The sequence below is a fragment of the Wallemia ichthyophaga genome, assembly GCF_000400465.1.
Source record: "Wallemia ichthyophaga EXF-994 unplaced genomic scaffold scaffold11, whole genome shotgun sequence".
Taxonomy (NCBI): Eukaryota; Fungi; Basidiomycota; class Wallemiomycetes; order Wallemiales; family Wallemiaceae; genus Wallemia; species Wallemia ichthyophaga.
Genome location: NW_008806284.1, coordinates 208,455 through 226,105, shown reverse-complemented (window position 1 = coordinate 226,105; position 17,651 = coordinate 208,455). Strand labels below are relative to the sequence as shown.

At 43.5% G+C, this 17,651-nt stretch overlaps 9 protein-coding genes across 9 annotated transcripts; 6 read left to right on the top strand and 3 right to left on the bottom strand.

Annotated features, from left to right (window-relative positions):
- Window positions 1–28: 28 nt before the first annotated feature.
- Window positions 29–714, bottom strand: J056_000756 (uncharacterized protein; the record flags this gene model as incomplete). The annotated part of the gene is made up of 3 exons (XM_009270384.1): window positions 29–501; window positions 550–663; window positions 708–714. 3 exons carry the CDS (start codon window positions 712–714, stop codon window positions 29–31), a joined length of 594 nt encoding a protein of 197 aa, XP_009268659.1.
- A 197-nt stretch (window positions 715–911) lies between these two features.
- J056_000755 (Nuclear cap-binding protein subunit 2) lies at window positions 912–1,503 on the top strand (the record flags this gene model as incomplete). The annotated part of the gene is made up of 2 exons (XM_009270383.1): window positions 912–1,022; window positions 1,069–1,503. 2 exons carry the CDS (start codon window positions 912–914, stop codon window positions 1,501–1,503), a joined length of 546 nt encoding a protein of 181 aa, XP_009268658.1.
- A 30-nt stretch (window positions 1,504–1,533) lies between these two features.
- J056_000754 (DNA-binding protein creA) lies at window positions 1,534–3,401 on the top strand (the record flags this gene model as incomplete). Its single annotated transcript, XM_009270382.1, has 2 exons — window positions 1,534–1,656; window positions 1,710–3,401. 2 exons carry the CDS (start codon window positions 1,534–1,536, stop codon window positions 3,399–3,401), a joined length of 1,815 nt encoding a protein of 604 aa, XP_009268657.1.
- Window positions 3,402–3,590: 189 nt separating this feature from the next.
- J056_000753 (uncharacterized protein) lies at window positions 3,591–4,694 on the top strand (the record flags this gene model as incomplete). The annotated part of the gene is made up of 1 exon (XM_009270381.1): window positions 3,591–4,694. The coding sequence occupies one exon, from the start codon at window positions 3,591–3,593 to the stop codon at window positions 4,692–4,694; it is 1,104 nt and encodes a 367-aa protein (XP_009268656.1).
- Window positions 4,695–4,905: 211 nt separating this feature from the next.
- On the top strand, window positions 4,906–6,753 carry J056_000752 (Putative methyltransferase-like protein C27D7.08c; the record flags this gene model as incomplete). Its single annotated transcript, XM_009270380.1, has 3 exons — window positions 4,906–5,713; window positions 6,110–6,228; window positions 6,277–6,753. 3 exons carry the CDS (start codon window positions 4,906–4,908, stop codon window positions 6,751–6,753), a joined length of 1,404 nt encoding a protein of 467 aa, XP_009268655.1.
- A 1,245-nt stretch (window positions 6,754–7,998) lies between these two features.
- Window positions 7,999–11,463, bottom strand: J056_000751 (Calcium-transporting ATPase 3; the record flags this gene model as incomplete). Its single annotated transcript, XM_009270379.1, has 7 exons — window positions 7,999–8,207; window positions 8,254–8,345; window positions 8,394–8,741; window positions 8,787–10,924; window positions 10,976–11,128; window positions 11,179–11,354; window positions 11,403–11,463. The coding sequence occupies 7 exons, from the start codon at window positions 11,461–11,463 to the stop codon at window positions 7,999–8,001; spliced, it is 3,177 nt and encodes a 1,058-aa protein (XP_009268654.1).
- A 2,496-nt stretch (window positions 11,464–13,959) lies between these two features.
- On the top strand, window positions 13,960–14,691 carry J056_000750 (uncharacterized protein; the record flags this gene model as incomplete). Its single annotated transcript, XM_009270378.1, has 1 exon — window positions 13,960–14,691. One exon carries the CDS (start codon window positions 13,960–13,962, stop codon window positions 14,689–14,691), a length of 732 nt encoding a protein of 243 aa, XP_009268653.1.
- A 21-nt stretch (window positions 14,692–14,712) lies between these two features.
- On the bottom strand, window positions 14,713–15,399 carry J056_000749 (uncharacterized protein; the record flags this gene model as incomplete). Its single annotated transcript, XM_009270377.1, has 1 exon — window positions 14,713–15,399. The coding sequence occupies one exon, from the start codon at window positions 15,397–15,399 to the stop codon at window positions 14,713–14,715; it is 687 nt and encodes a 228-aa protein (XP_009268652.1).
- Window positions 15,400–15,467: 68 nt separating this feature from the next.
- J056_000748 (Vacuolar protein sorting-associated protein 17) lies at window positions 15,468–17,429 on the top strand (the record flags this gene model as incomplete). Its single annotated transcript, XM_009270376.1, has 1 exon — window positions 15,468–17,429. One exon carries the CDS (start codon window positions 15,468–15,470, stop codon window positions 17,427–17,429), a length of 1,962 nt encoding a protein of 653 aa, XP_009268651.1.
- Between the last annotated feature and the right edge of the window lie 222 nt (window positions 17,430–17,651).

Sequence of the window (17,651 nt, the reverse complement as noted above, 5' to 3'; positions counted from 1 at the left end):
GTGTATGTCTATATATGTGGATAACGGATCAATAAATTATTCTTGCATTAATCGTATAATGTGAATCGACCCAGCTGGATTGATTGAGGTTGCGCACCAAGCGATGAGCTTCAGATACAGAGTTGAGCCTGACGAGCCATTTGGAGGTGCTGCTGAACTTATCGGAGGGAATGCGTATGTTGGTGATGGGATCCGAGGAGTTAGGGGAGTTATCGAGATAATAAGGTTTGAGATAGGATTGGATATCAAATGAGTTGATTTTAGCAGGCAAACCAGACAAGACAACGATTTGGCCTGGGTGGGTTGCTGGTTCAAAGTGAGTCAAAGAAACGTCTTCTTGGCTAGGCTTATCTAAAGGTAGGCACTTGATCTGAGAGGTTGATAGAGTGAGAGTGTTTATAGTCTTTAAAGAATTCCTCAAATTCTCGGCTGGCTTTGGATTTAGGAATTTGATTGTCGCTGTGTTTGGATAGTTTGGGAATTTTGAACTTCTGAAAGAAGCTGTGGTGATGGGTGAGTGAGTAGTATTGTGGATAGTAGCAAACCCACTTATAAAATGATTATCCGCTGAGATTTGATTGATATTAGTTGATCTAGCAATAACTCTCTTTACATCGTTGATAGTGGCTGTGTGTGGGATATTTGATAGCCTATAGGTTAATTCTGAGGAAATGTTAGGTGAAGCAGGTATTGTACTGTTGACGGACTAGACATGGTTTGTTATCGTGTGGATGGCAGTTCTTGATCAACAGATCTTTAAATTTCAAGCAAAATATAAAAATACTAGTGACAAGTAATTTATAGCTGCTGGCTATTAATTGTCAAGTAAAACAGAAAAATCATAATACACCACTTAAACACACACAACCAACGTCGATCAATTGGATAATTAGAATAACCAAATAAACAGTATGAGTTCAATTATACAGCCCCTAGATGGACCTTCAACGTATAAAGATACGCGTTCGAGTATTGACCCGGAGAAGCAGAGGGATATGCTTGATAGGTCAACGACGCTGTATGTGAGTGTGTGAAAATGAGTATATTAATATTTATAATGTATTTTAGTGCGGGAATCTATCATTCTACACGACAGAGGAACAGATATATGAGTTGTTCGGCAGAGTGGCTAGTGGACAGGGTATAAAGAGAATAATAATGGGATTAGATAGGAATACTAAAACGCCCTGTGGATTTGCGTTTGTTGAATATTATACGCATCAAGAGGCAGTTGAAGCTTTAAGGTATATAAACGGTACAAAACTCGATGAGAGAATGATTAGGTGTGATTTAGATGCACAAGGTTATAGAGATGGTCGTCAATTTGGACGTGGTCGATCCGGTGGTCAAGTCCGAGATGAATACCGACAGGAGTATGATAGCGGCCGAGGCGGCTGGGGACATTTGAAAGCGGCCGTACCTGCTGGAGATAACGGGGATGTGAGCTTTGCAGCCAACACAGCCAACGCAGTCAACCCTAAGAAGAGAACGGCCGTTGATTAAATTATCTTGTTGTTGTACCTCAACCATAACATGTCAAATGAAAAATATAAATTAAAGCAAATCGAGGAAGCGCTTAACGTCGATAAATCCAAAATTCCAAGGCCTTACAAGTGTCCTTTATGTGATAGAGCTTTTTATCGTTTGGAGCATCAGGTTGGTTGGCCGTATATCATTCACTAGATAAGCCGTTAACTGGATTTATACAGACTAGGCATATTAGAACTCATACAGGTGAAAAGCCTCATCAATGCTCTCACCCTGGCTGCCATAAAAGATTCAGTAGATCAGATGAACTTACGAGGCACCTGCGCACTCATTCAAATCCTAAAGGTAGAGGTAAAAGGGCTTTGAATGGCAATGGCGGTGGCAGCGGTAGCGGTAGTGTTAATGCTACTGCTAACTCCGCTGCTACTCCCAGCCAATCAGCTCCCAGCACTCAAAACCCTGCACAAGCTAATCCACTCTCAATCCCCCCAAATCCTACCCTCCAATTCAACCCATACGCTTACTCTTCTACTTCTTCTTTTCCTCCAACTCCTTATCAGCCGGCTAATGAAATGTCTGCTCTTGCCGCCGCAGCTGCTGATCAATTATACGAATTAGAGAGAGAAGAAGCTGTAAGAAGAGCTGAATACGAATATCGTCATAGGCAACTCAAGGATGGTATCTCCTCACAGCCAAATTCCACTTCAAGCTCTCCAAACACCTCTTTCAATCCTTACAACAATCAATTCAATTTCCTCAATCCTCCTGCACAACGCTATAATATGCCTTATAACCTAAAGCAACAACATCAACAACCTCAAGAACCAATTCGTTGTCATCATCCTGACTTTAATCAGGCGGCGATTAGTCTCAACGATGACATAAACTGCGATCATGATGATTGTAGACAGATGGAACAGCAATCTAAGCGGATGAAGGGTAACAAAGGTAACATTTATCAAATGCAGCCACAACTTCAACCTTCTTTTACTACCCCTTCAACCTCCTCTATGCCTTTCCATAAAAGTTATTCAGGTGATCAACTTAGCACTCTAAGTGCACGAGAGCACACTCTCACTGAACCTCCACATCTTAGAACCCATAGACATAATTATCATCCTTATGCTTCCTTCAATACCTCCTCCGCAGAGCAGTCACAGACAGTTAGCCCTGTTAGTTCTGCAGAGAGTGACTTTAGTGATACAGAGGATGCAAAAACAACTACTTTTAATCCTACAAAGCAACAGAGTTCTATACAGCAGAATTTAGGTGCTTATCCTGTTGTTCCTGGCGGCATAGAGTTTACACCTTCAAGTTCACCTGTACTGGGCCCACTAAGATCGCTCAACCTATTTCCAAATCAAACAAGCACGGGAGTGTATCCAACGCCAAGTTATTTCAATCTAAATTCCAGAGGAGGAACACCATCGACATCAGCACACAATTCACCAAACGTCAGCAGAGCAAGCTCTCCAGTACACTTTACCAACTTTAGACTACCACCGTTAGCGCAGTCAACGACATCGAGCTCGACCATGGGTGGTACGGAGGAGATGGGTTATGCGAATCCACCTCCAGCGCTGCCATTAGATAATAGAAACAAGATAGAGGAGATACTAAGGTCGCCACCTCAACCCGTCCATCCAAGTCCAAGCAGTAGTATCAGTGGTAGTTCATCAACGCCTATGCAGAGTGCGATAAGGTCATTGCCTAATAGTCAGACAAACTCTGCGACAAACAGCGCTGGGGCAAGTCCACCACAGTCGCCGGGCAACAATTCAAATGGAAAATCAATTCACAGCTTTATGTCAATGACGCCTCTTCATGCCCCAGTAGTTCAACCAGCACAATCGAATCAAATGGCTGAAACGGTTCAAGCAGGTCAACCAAATCAACCAAATCAAGCAGGATAAAAGCATAGTCTTGAAGGAAAATTGAAAATTTTATAGCTCGAAGCAGAGATCAGCGGATATTATAGTAATTTATTTAAAAATGTAGTTTTTGTTTTAAATGTTAATTTATATTTATTTAAAGTTAGAAACTGACGTAGGTATTCATTCAAATCTTGTGAGTGAGCATCCACCATAATAAATTAGTTTAAAATGAGTACGGTACAAAGGATTAAGGATATCGAGGATGAGATGGCTAGAACTCAAAAGAATAAAAACACAAATTACCATTTGGGTCAGCTAAAAGCTAAGCTCAGTAAATACAAGAAGGAACTTCTCACTCCTTCTTCCTCTGGTGGTGGTGGCCCTGGAGTTGGTTTCGATGTTGCAAAGACTGGTTTAGCTTCAGTCGGTTTCATTGGTTTCCCTTCAGTTGGTAAATCAACTTTAATGTCCAAATTAACTGGCACACACTCTGAGACAGCTGCTTACGAGTTCACTACTCTTACAACTGTTCCCGGTACAATGAATGTTTTTGGTGCACCTATTCAAGTTTTGGATTTGCCGGGTATCATTGAAGGTGCCAAAGATGGTAAGGGTAGAGGTAGACAAGTCATTGCGGTTTCAAGAACTTGCAACTTGATCTTCATTGTACTTGACGTATTGAAGCCATTAAACGATAAGGGCGTCATTGAAAGGGAATTGGAAGGTTTCGGTATTAGACTAAATCAATCACCACCAAACATTTCAGTAAAGAAGAAGGAAAAAGGTGGTATAGCTATCACAAACACTGTACCACTCACAAAGATTGAACCTGAAGAGATCAAGGCTGTTTTGTCAGAGTACAAAATACCTAATGCCGATGTTATGATTAGGGAGGATATCTCTGTTGACCAGCTGATTGATGTTGTTGAAGGTAACCGAGTATACATCCCTTGCATCTACTGTTTAAACAAGATTGATGCAATTTCAATTGAAGAATTGGATCTTCTCTATCAAATTCCAAACTCTGTTCCAATCTCATCGTCACAATGGTTAAACGTTGATGAATTGATTGATATTATGTGGCAGAGATTGCAGCTCGTTAGAGTTTACACAAGACCCAAAGGTAGAGCACCAGACTATACGGCACCAGTTGTTTTGAGAAAGGGTAGATGTACTGTTGAGCACTTTGCACATGCAATTCACAAGGAAATCGCAAAGCAACTCAAGTACGCCGTTGTTTGGGGCAAGTCATCTAAACATCCAAGAGGTCAAAAGGTCGGATTAGACCATATATTAGAAGATGAGGATGTCCTTTGTCTTGTTAAGCATTAAATATGATTATTGAATTTCTTTACATAAAACAATGGTAAATTTGGATGAGATTGATTTTAATTGGCTGGCTGCAAGGTACAGCAAGTTGAAGCCATTTGTCAATAAACAAAACAAGATTAATTTCAAGGATGAATTGTCTGTAAAACACTTAACACTGGCTATACTAAAGGTTTACTTTAATTTACAAGTTAGCCTAGTGCAAAACAAGCTCATGCCTACAATACCCAACAGACTAGACTACCTGAATTGGATAAAGAGTATATGGCGGAGTCATGTAAGCCCCGGTGATACGTTCAACTTGATCGATATCGGTACTGGTTACCTCCCCATATATCCAATACTAGCTGCTAGATTGTTTGACAATTGCTTGGTTTATGCAACCGATATCGATCACTCCTCACTAGAGTTGGCTGCTTCCAACATTGATCGTAACAACTTGGACGATAAGATTAAGCTGGTTGGTGTAGATAGAGATGATAACAATCTAATTCCCTCGGAAATAACAGACAATCACGCTCAATTTGATTTCTTGATAATGAATCCACCTTTCTACGATGCAGGTCAGGTTAGTAGACAGAATATCAAGTCGAATCATCCGAGTGGACTGAATCTGGGATCTACCAATGAGCTGTACACAGAAGGCGGTGAGCTTGGATTCATTTTAAAACTCATAAACCAGTCGATCAAACTTAAGCACAAGGTTGTCTGGTACTCCACACTTATCGGCATAAAATCAAATCTATCAATCCTAATCAAATATTTGAATAAGCACAACATATCGAATTATGCTTTGAACGTTATTAATCGGGGTAACACACTGAGGTGGCTGCTAGCATGGTCATTCTTGCCGTACAGATTGGACAACTCACTAGCAAGATCGAACAACAAATCACTATTCAAATTGAATCCACCTTCCACTCATCACACTCACAACCTCAACCACCCAATCAACCTTGATGCGATGATCTCCTTAATCAATCAGCTATCAAGCGTGTACATCAGTCATCGTAGTGAGGGTAGTGTGTTTGTAATCATTATGGGGATCAACTCATGGTCAAGATCTTCTAGAAGAGCTGCTACTAACCCCCTCACACCTCACTTTAATCCAACGAAGCTATCCATTTCCATTGAGAGCCACGAACCCAATTCAAACACTCTACACTTTAGATGGCTCGAAGGCTTCGATTTTCAGCTATTTATCTCATTCGTAAAACATATTTCTACCAAAGCCTCATCACATACGTCATCTACAAGTATTTGAACATTCCAATCTACCGATTTAGTCTAAACCTTGCTCAATATTCGAAATGCTATCTCTTATACACCAACCATGTTATACTTTTGTCTAAACCTTTTACTTGCTCTTCTTTCAACGAATGTCTTAGCGAAAGTCTTACCCACCGAACCTTCTCCAGACTCGAAATGGGCCGTCGGATCCAACCAGACCATTAAATTTGATGTCGATACTGAAAACAAAGCGGAAATATGGAATAAATTCTCTATTGATTTGATGACTGGTCCTGATTTGTACACGGTGAGTTCTGGTATCACCTTGTCAACATTACTCTAACCTACCGCTCAGGTCTTCGTTGGCAAAGTTGCAGAAAATATTAGCGTACCAAACAAGGACCAGGGCAAAATAAATTGGACACTCCCAGACACAGTCACCCCACACTCCCAAATCTACTTTTTGCAATTCTACAACTCTGAAAATGCAACCGACAAAGCATGGTCGACTAGATTTACCATTACAGGTGAAAATGGCGATTCTGAACCACCTTCCCACGAAACCCAGCCTAAATCTGGAAAGGATACTCCATGGGGTATCGGATCACTTAGAGAAGGTCCTATCGATCAAGATACTCTGCCTTTGCATCACAACTACCCTGCATCTGATGCGGCTGAAGAGAAAATCAAGAACGGTGGTGGATCTAAACAGGATGAAGTCAATTTAGATTCTGAGACATCAAATGCAAATGGCTACAATCACTCCCACGTCGTCGCCTTTGTCGCTACTATTTCCATCTCCCTTGTTTTGCACTTCAGTTGTTTCATTTAAAACAATAATTAACTTTTATACAGATGGCCATGTACAATAATATCATTTTGATTGTTTACCAGCCGGCTGCTGCTTCGTGCTTTTCATCCCTTTTTGTGCCTTGAATCTGCCTTCTTCCTTCGTTACCTCCGCTCAGTTTCAAAATTAAGAAGTGCTTGGACATAGAACTAAGCTATTCCTCAAGTTAAACCCCACAAACACTCAAACTGGAAATCGTGTCTACATATCTGATGACTTCAAGATGTGATTGTGGGATGACATTGAGCTTTGAGCACTTTTTGTTAGAAATATCAGAAGCTTGCAAAATCATGAACCATTTTTGTTGATTTAGATCTGCTGAAGGTAACCGGAAATTACCAAGTTAGTGAGAAGACAAACGCGGAAATATCATATCATATACTCACAATTTCAACAATTTAGCAAGACCATTATTTCCTTTGCAGCTTCAGCATTCCAAATGCATCCTCATTTCAACCCTCCGCTCAATACCCACCAACTTGGAATTCTCCTCTACCACCTCAGATGATATACGACTATTGATGATCTCCAAATTAAATAGCTTTATTGGAAGCTATGATTGAAATGAATATGACTTTGCCAAACTTGTATCCTTGGCGCTCCTTATCGCGCCTTGCAAGCTGATCGGAAGGAATAAATCTAAATTGCTTTAGAGCACGAAATAAACAAGACAATGAGAGAATAACGCGCTCAATCGATTAAAGCAAGTCATTTTGATTTATAGAGATCGCAAGCACCCAAACATCTCAAATATTTGGCCCTATAAACGCGAAAAACGTTTTATGTTGCGTAGCGTCTACACGACTCAAAGTTGGCACCAAAGAAAAGTTTTTGCCATTTCGCTCACTTCACGCTTGGAAAAACAGAGGTATGCAGAGAAAAGTGGGTGTCATCGAAAACTCTGAAATCGGGGTTTGGCTCGACCAGATGCAATTCGCTATGTCAAGCAATGAAAGTATGAAGGGGGTTAAGGATGCGCTGGGATTTTAGAAGTCCCTATAATAAGAATGTATAATTTCGAAATTCCAAATCACTATCCCCGCAACATGCCAATATTGGTTCAACGATTACAGAGCGTTGCGCAACGCCAATCAGGATATGAGCGCGCATAATCAGATCAAGAGGGTAAAATAAGCTTCTTTACATTGATACTTATTGCCTCCTACTCTCTCTGCCTGTGGACATGAAGATATCAACTATGTCAGCGATAAGTATAGTGTAATTTATTTAAACAGTATTAGGCTCCATCGTTGGTGCCATTCGAATTTCCTTCCCATTTGAATTTTCCAGGTCACTATTTCTCATCAGTCTTCTCTCATACAAACGCTTGATAGCTTTGTAGACTTCTAAGTAACCAAAGTAAACCAAAACTGTTGCCGCAATCATACCCCATTCCCAGCCAATACCAGTAACTTGAAAAACGCGATCTTTAATGACTAATAATCATATGAGAATGTGATGTTAGAGGAAGATACACCTCACCGGGAATGTAGATAACTGGAAAGACACTGAGCGAAAGCAGAGCAACTGACCAAATTAAAAGCTTGTTGTCTAGTAGATTCATCTTGAAAACGCTGCAATAGGTTATTAGGATGAGGACTTTAGTACTACAATTTACCTACCTGCGAGTACTATGTTTGCAATCGAATGCTAGGACCATCAGCATGAGCAAAAGTGAGGCATATGTTGCCGCTCTTGCCCTATATATCACTTCACATTCACTATTGACAGCACCTTCGTTGCAACTTGCAGAAACATCTTCATTGCCATCGTTTCTTCCATAGATGACAATAATGAAATTAGCAAAACATAGTGCACCCGCCATAATTCCAAAGGCGAATAAATCCATAAACCATCTAGGCGTGAATATCGTGAAGAAGTTGCTAGGTGGTTGAAGCATAGTGTCATCTGCCGTAGGCTCGACACCCAGAGCAAAAGCTACTGGGCCAATAGTAAGAGTATTGATTACGCTTTGATATTTGTCAGACAATCCACATAGCATACTCTCCACTTACAGTGCACCGACTGGTGAAATAGGGTAGACAGCATCGCCATCAGAACGAACAGCTAATCCAACGAGTAAAACCAAGACTTCAGACACATTACTAGCTAGCAAGTAGACCAGAAACTTTGATAAGTTCGTAAAAACTGATCTACCCTTTCTGACTGCACGAACACAAGTTGAGAAGTTATCATCTGCCAATACGATATCGGCAGCACCTTTTGCAACATCTGAGCCATTAAGTCCCATTGCGACTCCAACATCGGCTCTCTTCAATGCAGGTGAATCGTTCACACCATCACCGGTCATAACAGTTAAACGTTTGCGACGATGTAAGGCATCAACGAATCCAGTCTTAGTTTCAGGAGCACATCTCGCTACCACAACGGGGAGTTCTTCAAGTGCATCTACCTCTTCATCAGTCATTGCATCAAATTGCTGGCCAGTCATTACAGCAGATTTTGAGTGATTCTTATCTAGAATGCCCACTGACATTGCGATGGATGCAGCTGTTGCTGCATGATCACCTGTAAGCATTCTCACAACTATCGAAGCGCGTCTTGAATCGTAGACAGCCCCTTTAGACTCAGGTCTTGGCGGATCAAATATACCAACTAAGCCTAACAGTCCGAAACAATTTTCTACATCATCTCTTTTAGTCTCCTTCACAGTCTGGGCATTTGAAAGACGGTCTGTTCTTCCAGCCAGAGCCAAAACACGCAAACCCTCAGCTGCTAATTGGTCCATCTTCTTGATGATGTCATCTTTGGCTTCCTCTGACATCTCTATTGATTTATCACCTATTGAAACATGTGTACATCTTTCTAACACCCTCTCGACTGCACCCTTCATGTAAATGAAAATATGTTGCTTGGAATCATCGTCGTCACCGCCCTGAGCACCAACCAACTTCCATGCGGTAGTCATTCTCTTTATAGATGAATCGAAGGGATGTTCGATTAGTATCTCAAAGTGACCGTCTACATCGGCTTTAGGTGCAGGATGATCTTCCTTCTTTGTTCTGTGTTTAGGTGGATGAGTCAAGTGAGGTTTACCGTGGCCAGCCTTGTGAGAGAAGACTTGTAAAGCGATTTCCGTTGGATCTCCTTGAGCATCCCAGTCCCCTCCTTCGTCACTAGCTGAAATTGTTGCCATATTGTTGAGTGCAGCCGATTGAACGAGTTCCTGGAATGAAGAATCCAATTCATTCACATGAACGGCATCGCTATCTGATATACCACTTTCATTGTCGTCGTCATTATCATCCTGTGCTTGTATTGTGCCTCTTGGATAGTAAGGATCTTTACCCGATTCGACGGCATAGGTTTGTCCAACTTTGGTATCCGGTGCTTCAAAACGTGAAGGTACCCAGGCCTTCTTCAGAACCATTCTTCCAACAGTGATTGTACCGGTCTTGTCTGAACAGATATCCGTTACCCCTGCCAAGGTTTCAATAGCGTCCATCTTACGAACCAATGCATTCCTCTTAGCTAGCTCTCTCGAAGATGTTGCAAGTGTAAGCGACACTACAGCAATGAGCGAAGCAGGTAAAAGAGAAATAGCAGTAGCGACTGCGTAAGTTGCGGTAGAATCTGGGATGTCGACGTATCCAGTCGAACTAACGACGACGATGGCGAATATGATTGCTAATACCAGTAGTAAATAAGCTAACTTATTCAATTTGATTTGAAGTGGCGTTGTACCTTTAACACCTAAGAAAACTTGGGTCTTCTCCCAAAATCTTCTCCAGCCGCGTTTCTTAGAATCAGCTTTCGTTGCCAAAGCCTCGGATATAGCACCGAGCTCAGTTTTCATCCCTATCGAGGTGACTACGCATCTAGCCCTGCCTTTTGTCACTTGACTACCGGAGAAAACCATATTAATACGATCACCAACCGGGCATGTTTTGTCATCGAGGGTCTCAGTTTGCTTAGAGACTGGTAGTGATTCACCTGTCAACAAGGCTTCGTCTACTTCCAGGTTGGAGATGTGATTGTCAATAACTCTCCCATCAGCAGGAATGATATCTCCGATTTTAACCATCATAATGTCACCTGGAACTACTTCGTCGGTTTGAACATCGATAATTTTTCCTTCACGACCTTTGTTTGAAGCATCGTGGCGTACAACAACAGCGACAGGACTTCCGACCTGAATTTGTAAGTCAGAGTGTGGCTATTTTGTACGGACCAAAGCACTCACGCTTTCTAGGGCAGCAACTGTCTTTTCAGCCTTCCACTCCTGGGTAAATCCGACAGTGACGTTGAGAATAACGAGAGCAGCAATAACTCCTGCTTCGATCCAGTCTTGTGTACCGAAAGAGACAGCCATTGCAGCTATCAGAACCAGTGTCATCTGCAATGACGACATGTGAGATTATGAGATGATATCACAATAAGACTTACAGCGTTACCGAGCTGCGTACCGAATATCTTTAGTAAAGATGGCTTGGGCGGAGGTCTCAGTCTGTTAGGACCGAATTCTTTCTGCAGTTGATCGACCCTGTCGAAAGAAAGGCCCAGTAAAGGATCGACGCTGTGTTCATGGAGAATGTCGGACGAGTCTCTCACATGAGCTGGAGCTGTATGATAACTTTAGCTATGCGGCAGCAACCCCGCGCGATACCCACTTTGATCAGATTTTTCAGTAGATGAGAACTTTTCAGTTTGTTTGTTTGAAAACATTGTCATTGTTGATGAGAATGACTCGCGGAGTGAGCGCATTTTAATTTTGCTTATAAATTTTATAGCTCTCGGCAGTTGATGAGGTACTTGTATTGGAGGAGATCATTCAGGTTATTCGCACGCTTGCGAAATTAAAGTGGTGAAATTTCGAAGAAAGCAGCCTTCAGGTATTTAGTCGTAGCATTTCCTATAGCTTTGCTGTAATGCTGGGCTTATTGGTGGTGAGTGGGTAGCGCGTGCCGAGCATTCTTGGCATGTTTCAGGAATATGAAGACCGGAGTAAAACGAAGCGATGGCAAATGGATTGGATCTGAAGGTAGAGTTGACTGATTGAAGAGACTTTTGCCAGATTAACACCCTTGCAACAATTAATTTGGTATGAACGTCTCCCGTTGCATGCAATATAGCTTGACAATTACTCTCATGGGATTCCGAGGACCCCAGAGCTATCTTTGTCGTCTATATCCGATTTCCTCGACGTCTGCCATCTCAATATGGCTGAAAGACTAACGACTATTGATGATCTCCAAATTAAATAGCTTTATTGGAAGCTATGATTGAAATGAATATGACTTTGCCAAACTTGTATCCTTGGCGCTCCTTATCGCGCCTTGCAAGCTGATCGGAAGGAATAAATCTAAATTGCTTTAGAGCACGAAATAAACAAGACAATGAGAGAATAACGCGCTCAATCGATTAAAGCAAGTCATTTTGATTTATAGAGATCGCAAGCACCCAAACATCTCAAATATTTGGCCCTATAAACGCGAAAAACGTTTTATGTTGCGTAGCGTCTACACGACTCAAAGTTGGCACCAAAGAAAAGTTTTTGCCATTTCGCTCACTTCACGCTTGGAAAAACAGAGGTATGCAGAGAAAAGTGGGTGTCATCGAAAACTCCGAAATCAGGGGGGTTTGGCTTGACCAGGTGCATTTCGGAAAATCGACTTATCATGATAAGGGGGATTTGAGGCCAATTTGAAATTGCAGAAGTCAGTTTACTACGCTAAGATATTTTTAGCTACTACACTACTCCTTCACAATGACACATGCAATTGAACTAGGACAGAAAAAATCACTGGGCTATTTATGAAAAGCTTACCTGTCTCCTATTTACACAGTTGCTCGCTACATGACGAAACCAAGAACGTTTATATTGCTAATCGTTTTGGTGCTGTGACGTATACGTCATTGAGCAAGCTATCGTGCAAATACCGCCACATACCGATGCTTCAATTAGGAAGATACAAAATAATTCAAGGGCTCCGCTGATATGCTTCAGCTTGTTTCCAAAAAGCTCAAGTATTTACCCCTCGAAAGGCGTGTTGCGCACCCAGACAAGTCGACTTGAGTTGCTTCCAGAAGATTTAAAATCGAAACCAGGAGAAAATCATTGCTGTTTCACCTCACTTTATACCTTTTAAAAGCTATTTATGCAGAGAAAAGAGGGGGTCAGCCAAACTCTGAAATCGGAGTTTTGGGTCGATCAGGTGCAGTTTGAAATTTCGTATAATGGGTGTATGAAAGCGGTCAAGGCTGCGTTGGAATCTCAGAAAGCGGGATATGATGAGTGTGCATCTATATATTCCGAATTTCTCTCTTGAGATATACCTGTCTGGCTGGAACGGTACCGAGTATAGGGCAGAGCCAGTCGCAATAGAAGCACCCTCGACCTCCTCGAACAGCTAGGTGCTCCAAATTTCCCAAATCTGGCGTGGTCTGCAGTGATTACAGTGTTGTGACGAACACGTCATTGAGCTTGCTATTGTGACAGCCGCATCAGCATCATTCCAACGAGCTCAAATGGGCAGATAATAGGGCAGGCACGCGATTCAATGGTGTGATTCGGTTGTTTGAACAGATAAAGACCTAATAACACACACAACACACGTAAGAATCCTTCACAACGCATGTTGCGTAAGGACACGTGAAATTGGACGGCTTCCACTGGACTACTGGACTCAATGTCGACTGTAAGGAAAAAGTGGCCATTGGGCGGTGTTGAGGTGGAAAAGGGAGTATATGTGTATTTGTAGTTGCTAAAAGGCACTCGCGGCTGCAAGACAAAGATGGCACAACGCGTGGAGAATGTTGTGCAACGACAGAGCTACTGATACGCTCAGGCTCATGGTCAGCTCAGGTAGTGTGGAGTGTGCTACATGCCTCCAACACGTCTGTGATTGCGTTAGATTGCGTTGGGGCGGGATAGGAAGTCAGGCACGCCTCCACCAGCGTCTCCACATGGTGAGAGAGGGCGAGAGAGTGAGTGAGAGCGAGCTGTGACTGGTAACGGATATACTGCGTATGATAAGCTTGAGAAGCATTCCAGCCGAGGATTTTGCAGTGCAGCGGGAAATGAAAGCAGCGTGGAGGGAATAATTAGAGAACAGAGGAGTGTTATAATAACAAGGCAAATGAATAAACAAGAAAAAAGAAAACGTAAGTGGGAAAACACCCAAAGAACGGTTGATTCACAACAGCGAAGAGCAAAAGCGAGGAGAAATGACAGCGCGAACAACACCGCCAATACCGAGTCTGGTGATATCAGGAGAGGAGAGTGGGAGTGGGAGTGGTGGCGGCAGTGGGAGCGCACACCAGACGCAAGCACAATCACAATCACAACCACCGCCGCAGAGGAGAAGGAGGGGGAGATCGTCATCGCTTGTTAGTTTACAGGAAGTACCAGCAGATGCACAGGAGACGCTAGATCAAGGAGCACTGAACAACTACAACGCTGACTGGGTAAATTTCAAAGGCGCGTGGCTGATGCATGTAGTGCTCGTGACGCTTGGGAAGCTGTTAATAGACGCTTTACCTGGAATGACACAGGAAATCAGCTGGACACTGGTTAACTGCGGTTATATGGCAGTCACGTTCCTCATGTTCCATCACGTCAAGGGAGTTCCTTTTGAGAGCAACAATGGCGCATGGGATGAGCTTACATTCTGGGAACAGATTGATGGCGGTGCTCAGTATACGCCTGCTCGCAAGTGGCTTACCTGTGTGCCAATTGGATTGTTCTTGATTTCAACTCACTATACCAAATTTCAGAGCTGGTTATTTGCATTCAACTTTGTGGCTTTGTTGGTAACGCTCACGCCTAAGCTGCCGTTACTACACAGACAAAGAGTAAAATTCATGGAGGTGGAGGATGAATCTGGTGGTAATACACCCGTTACTACGTCTAACAAGCGACAGAATGAAATGCCAGCGATCAATTTAAGTTTGGATTAAGATTTTATATGATTATATACATTATGGGTGTACATCCTCTTCAATCCACGCGTTTTGCTCGTTGAGTGTGAATACCTTACGTTGATTTGGTTGAGTGAGGAGATCGCAGTAATCAACTTGAAATGGGTCTACAACGAGCAATGCAAAGTTGTCTAAGCCCTTTTGATACCACTCATCTTGGTCATCTGACTCAACTTTATCGGGAGACGGATGAGAATTTTCATCCCAAGATCTATGACTTCCAGGCGAGAAAGGTTTAGCGAAAGAAGCGCGTAAAGAGCGTGACATGGAGTTATAGATGTCAATGCGTTTCTGCTCAAAGTCGATACCAGAATTAATGAGGTAATCTGATAAGGGAGTTGGATTACGATGACAAGGTGAAGGCAGAAGGAAAGCGTTACCGGTGAATCTGAATTGACGGATAGCAGGTTCAATCCAGAAGACATAATCGATTGGTGAGCCTTTGTTATCAACGTAGGAATCTTCCAATTGATGTATCTTGTTCATACGTATATCAGTTGTCGTAAGGAGTAGATTTCCTTGGAATGCCCTGTGTACCATCATCCTCACTCTAGGTCTATTCCCTTGGACTGTACCAACAGCAACGTTGAATATATTTTTAGTCTTTTCTTTATTTTCATTTAGCGTATTCTCTAGCAGTGATTTCCAAGGTGCGGCGGTGATTGTAACTTGTGTGCTTCTCGACATGATGGTTATCAGATAACCTGAATAATTATATTTTTTATTTTATTTCTTTTACTTCTTGTTCCTGGACGATGAACAGTGATCCACTCAGCCAATCAGCTCCAACACTCTACGACAGCTCAAACGCCTGGGAAGATGCGCCGGCGTCGCACTCACTGCACACATCTCTCTCCACGGATAAGCCTTTGCCAGCGCTGGAAGAGAGGGAAAGGGAGCGTCAACAGCAACAGCATACACAGCAACCACCACGCAGCAGGAACTCATCCACTCTCAGTATACCCTCCACTGCTAAGATATATGGCCAGCCAACAGCCCCACTTGCGCAGCCATCTGTCATAACCACTGCTGGTAGCAACAGCATTAAAAGCAGTAATAACCATACAACCACGGCTGATTCCCCCCCTTTCCTCAAAATTCGCGTTACTGGTATTACCAAGAATCGACGTGACTATCTTGTTGAATTTGACGCGAGTACGAATATCCCCGACTATGATACAGGCGGTGGGACAGCAACATCTCGCAACAGCTCTGTTTATCGTGGTGTACAGCGCACATACGATGAGGTGACGCGGTTGAGTGAGCAGCTCACTCAGGCACACCCTTCCACTATCATTCCCGCACTCCCCGCCAACTCCTCCAACGCACAGAGCGAAGAGGAAGATGACCGTCGTGTGCGTCTCGCACTTCAGCGCTGGTTTGATAGGGTCAGTGGGGATGTTGCTTTGCACAACGACAGCGATATGCGTGCATTTATCATGAACAAATTCTCCTACGTTCCTGTCCAGCTGTTCAAACCACGTGGCGGGGGTATCAACTTTAAGCTATCCAACAAACTCCCTAATCTGGGGCTTTGGGGCGGAGGAGGAGGAGGGGCAGCGGTGACGAAGGAAGAAAAGGTTCACGCAGCATATAGCGACGACCCAACCAACGCCTCTAACGGGTCTGACGCAACTAATACGGCAGACGAGAACGAAGACACCAACGCATACCTAATACAAGCGCAAGCGGTAGCTAAAGATCAAGAGAAGGCACTCCAACGCGTCGTCGGTACACTCGAGATGGTGATACGTCGTCAACGTGACAGTGCGACAGCTGAGACGAGTGTAAGTGAGCGACTATTGACCCTATCTGGTGCGGAGCGAGTACACATGCCGAGTCTGGCGCATTCCTTGGAGAAGCTTTCGCGGTGTGCTGGGCGTATGGGCGAGGTAGGACTGCGGCATTGTGCGGGAGAGCTGGTGACACTATATGACGGGCTAATTTATTGCGCGCGCGATGCGAGAGCAGTAAGATACACACTCGTGCAGCGTAACGAACTACAGGATGACTATCAGCGCGCAGTGCAGCGCTCTATCTCGAAGAGACGCGCAGTAGAACGCATGAAGGGTGGTAGGGCGATTAACGTACAGAGGGCGGATTCGTCCCTAGGTGAATTGAGAGAGGCGCAGACTGTCGAGGATAACCTCGCTCAGCAGGTTCAGCTCGTAGGGCTGCATCTTCATCAGGCTCTCGCTGTTCATGATAAACAGACAGAGGAAGATCTCGTTCATCTACTCAGTGAACACGCCGCTTTGGGTGTTGAGCACTCCCGTCTTAAAATTGGTGAGTTGCAGGCCGTCCAGAGGGTGGTTGAAGGGATGGACGTGGGTGGGAGTGGGAGTGTGGAGGGGGGCGTGGAAGAGAAAGAGAAGGAGCAGCAGCGGGAGTATGAGCAAGAGAAGAAGCAGGAGAAGAAACAAGAAAAGACACAGGAGCAGGAGCAAGATGAGGAGCAAAATCAGAATAAGCAAATCAAGCAAACAAACTCAAGTGATCCACTGGGTGCCTCGGCTAGTGCATTGACGGGTAGAGTAGATACATCACGCACGACGCTATCACAGTCATCAGTACTTCCAGCCCAGGCCACACCGACACCGACCTCAGCAAGCAGAGAAAGCATGTCACAGTCGACGGCAAGTATATCAAGACACAAGGCGGATAAGAAGCGTATAAATGCGAGAGAAGCGGCAACAAAGTTAGCTGGAGGGTTTTAAACGGAAAGTGAATTGAATTGTAGGGAAGATACAAAAGAAGATACCCAGGTTAATTTTCATTGAGTTGAGTATGGAGGTGGAGGTGGGTTGTTGCTTAGAGTAACAGCATCGCCACCGACGTTCATATTGGGCTGCTGTGTGGGTTGCTGGGTGGTCGCTGTGTCACCGTCATCCCTGTCAAATGGACTCTTGTGTGCATTCCAATTATCTTGATCAAATTTA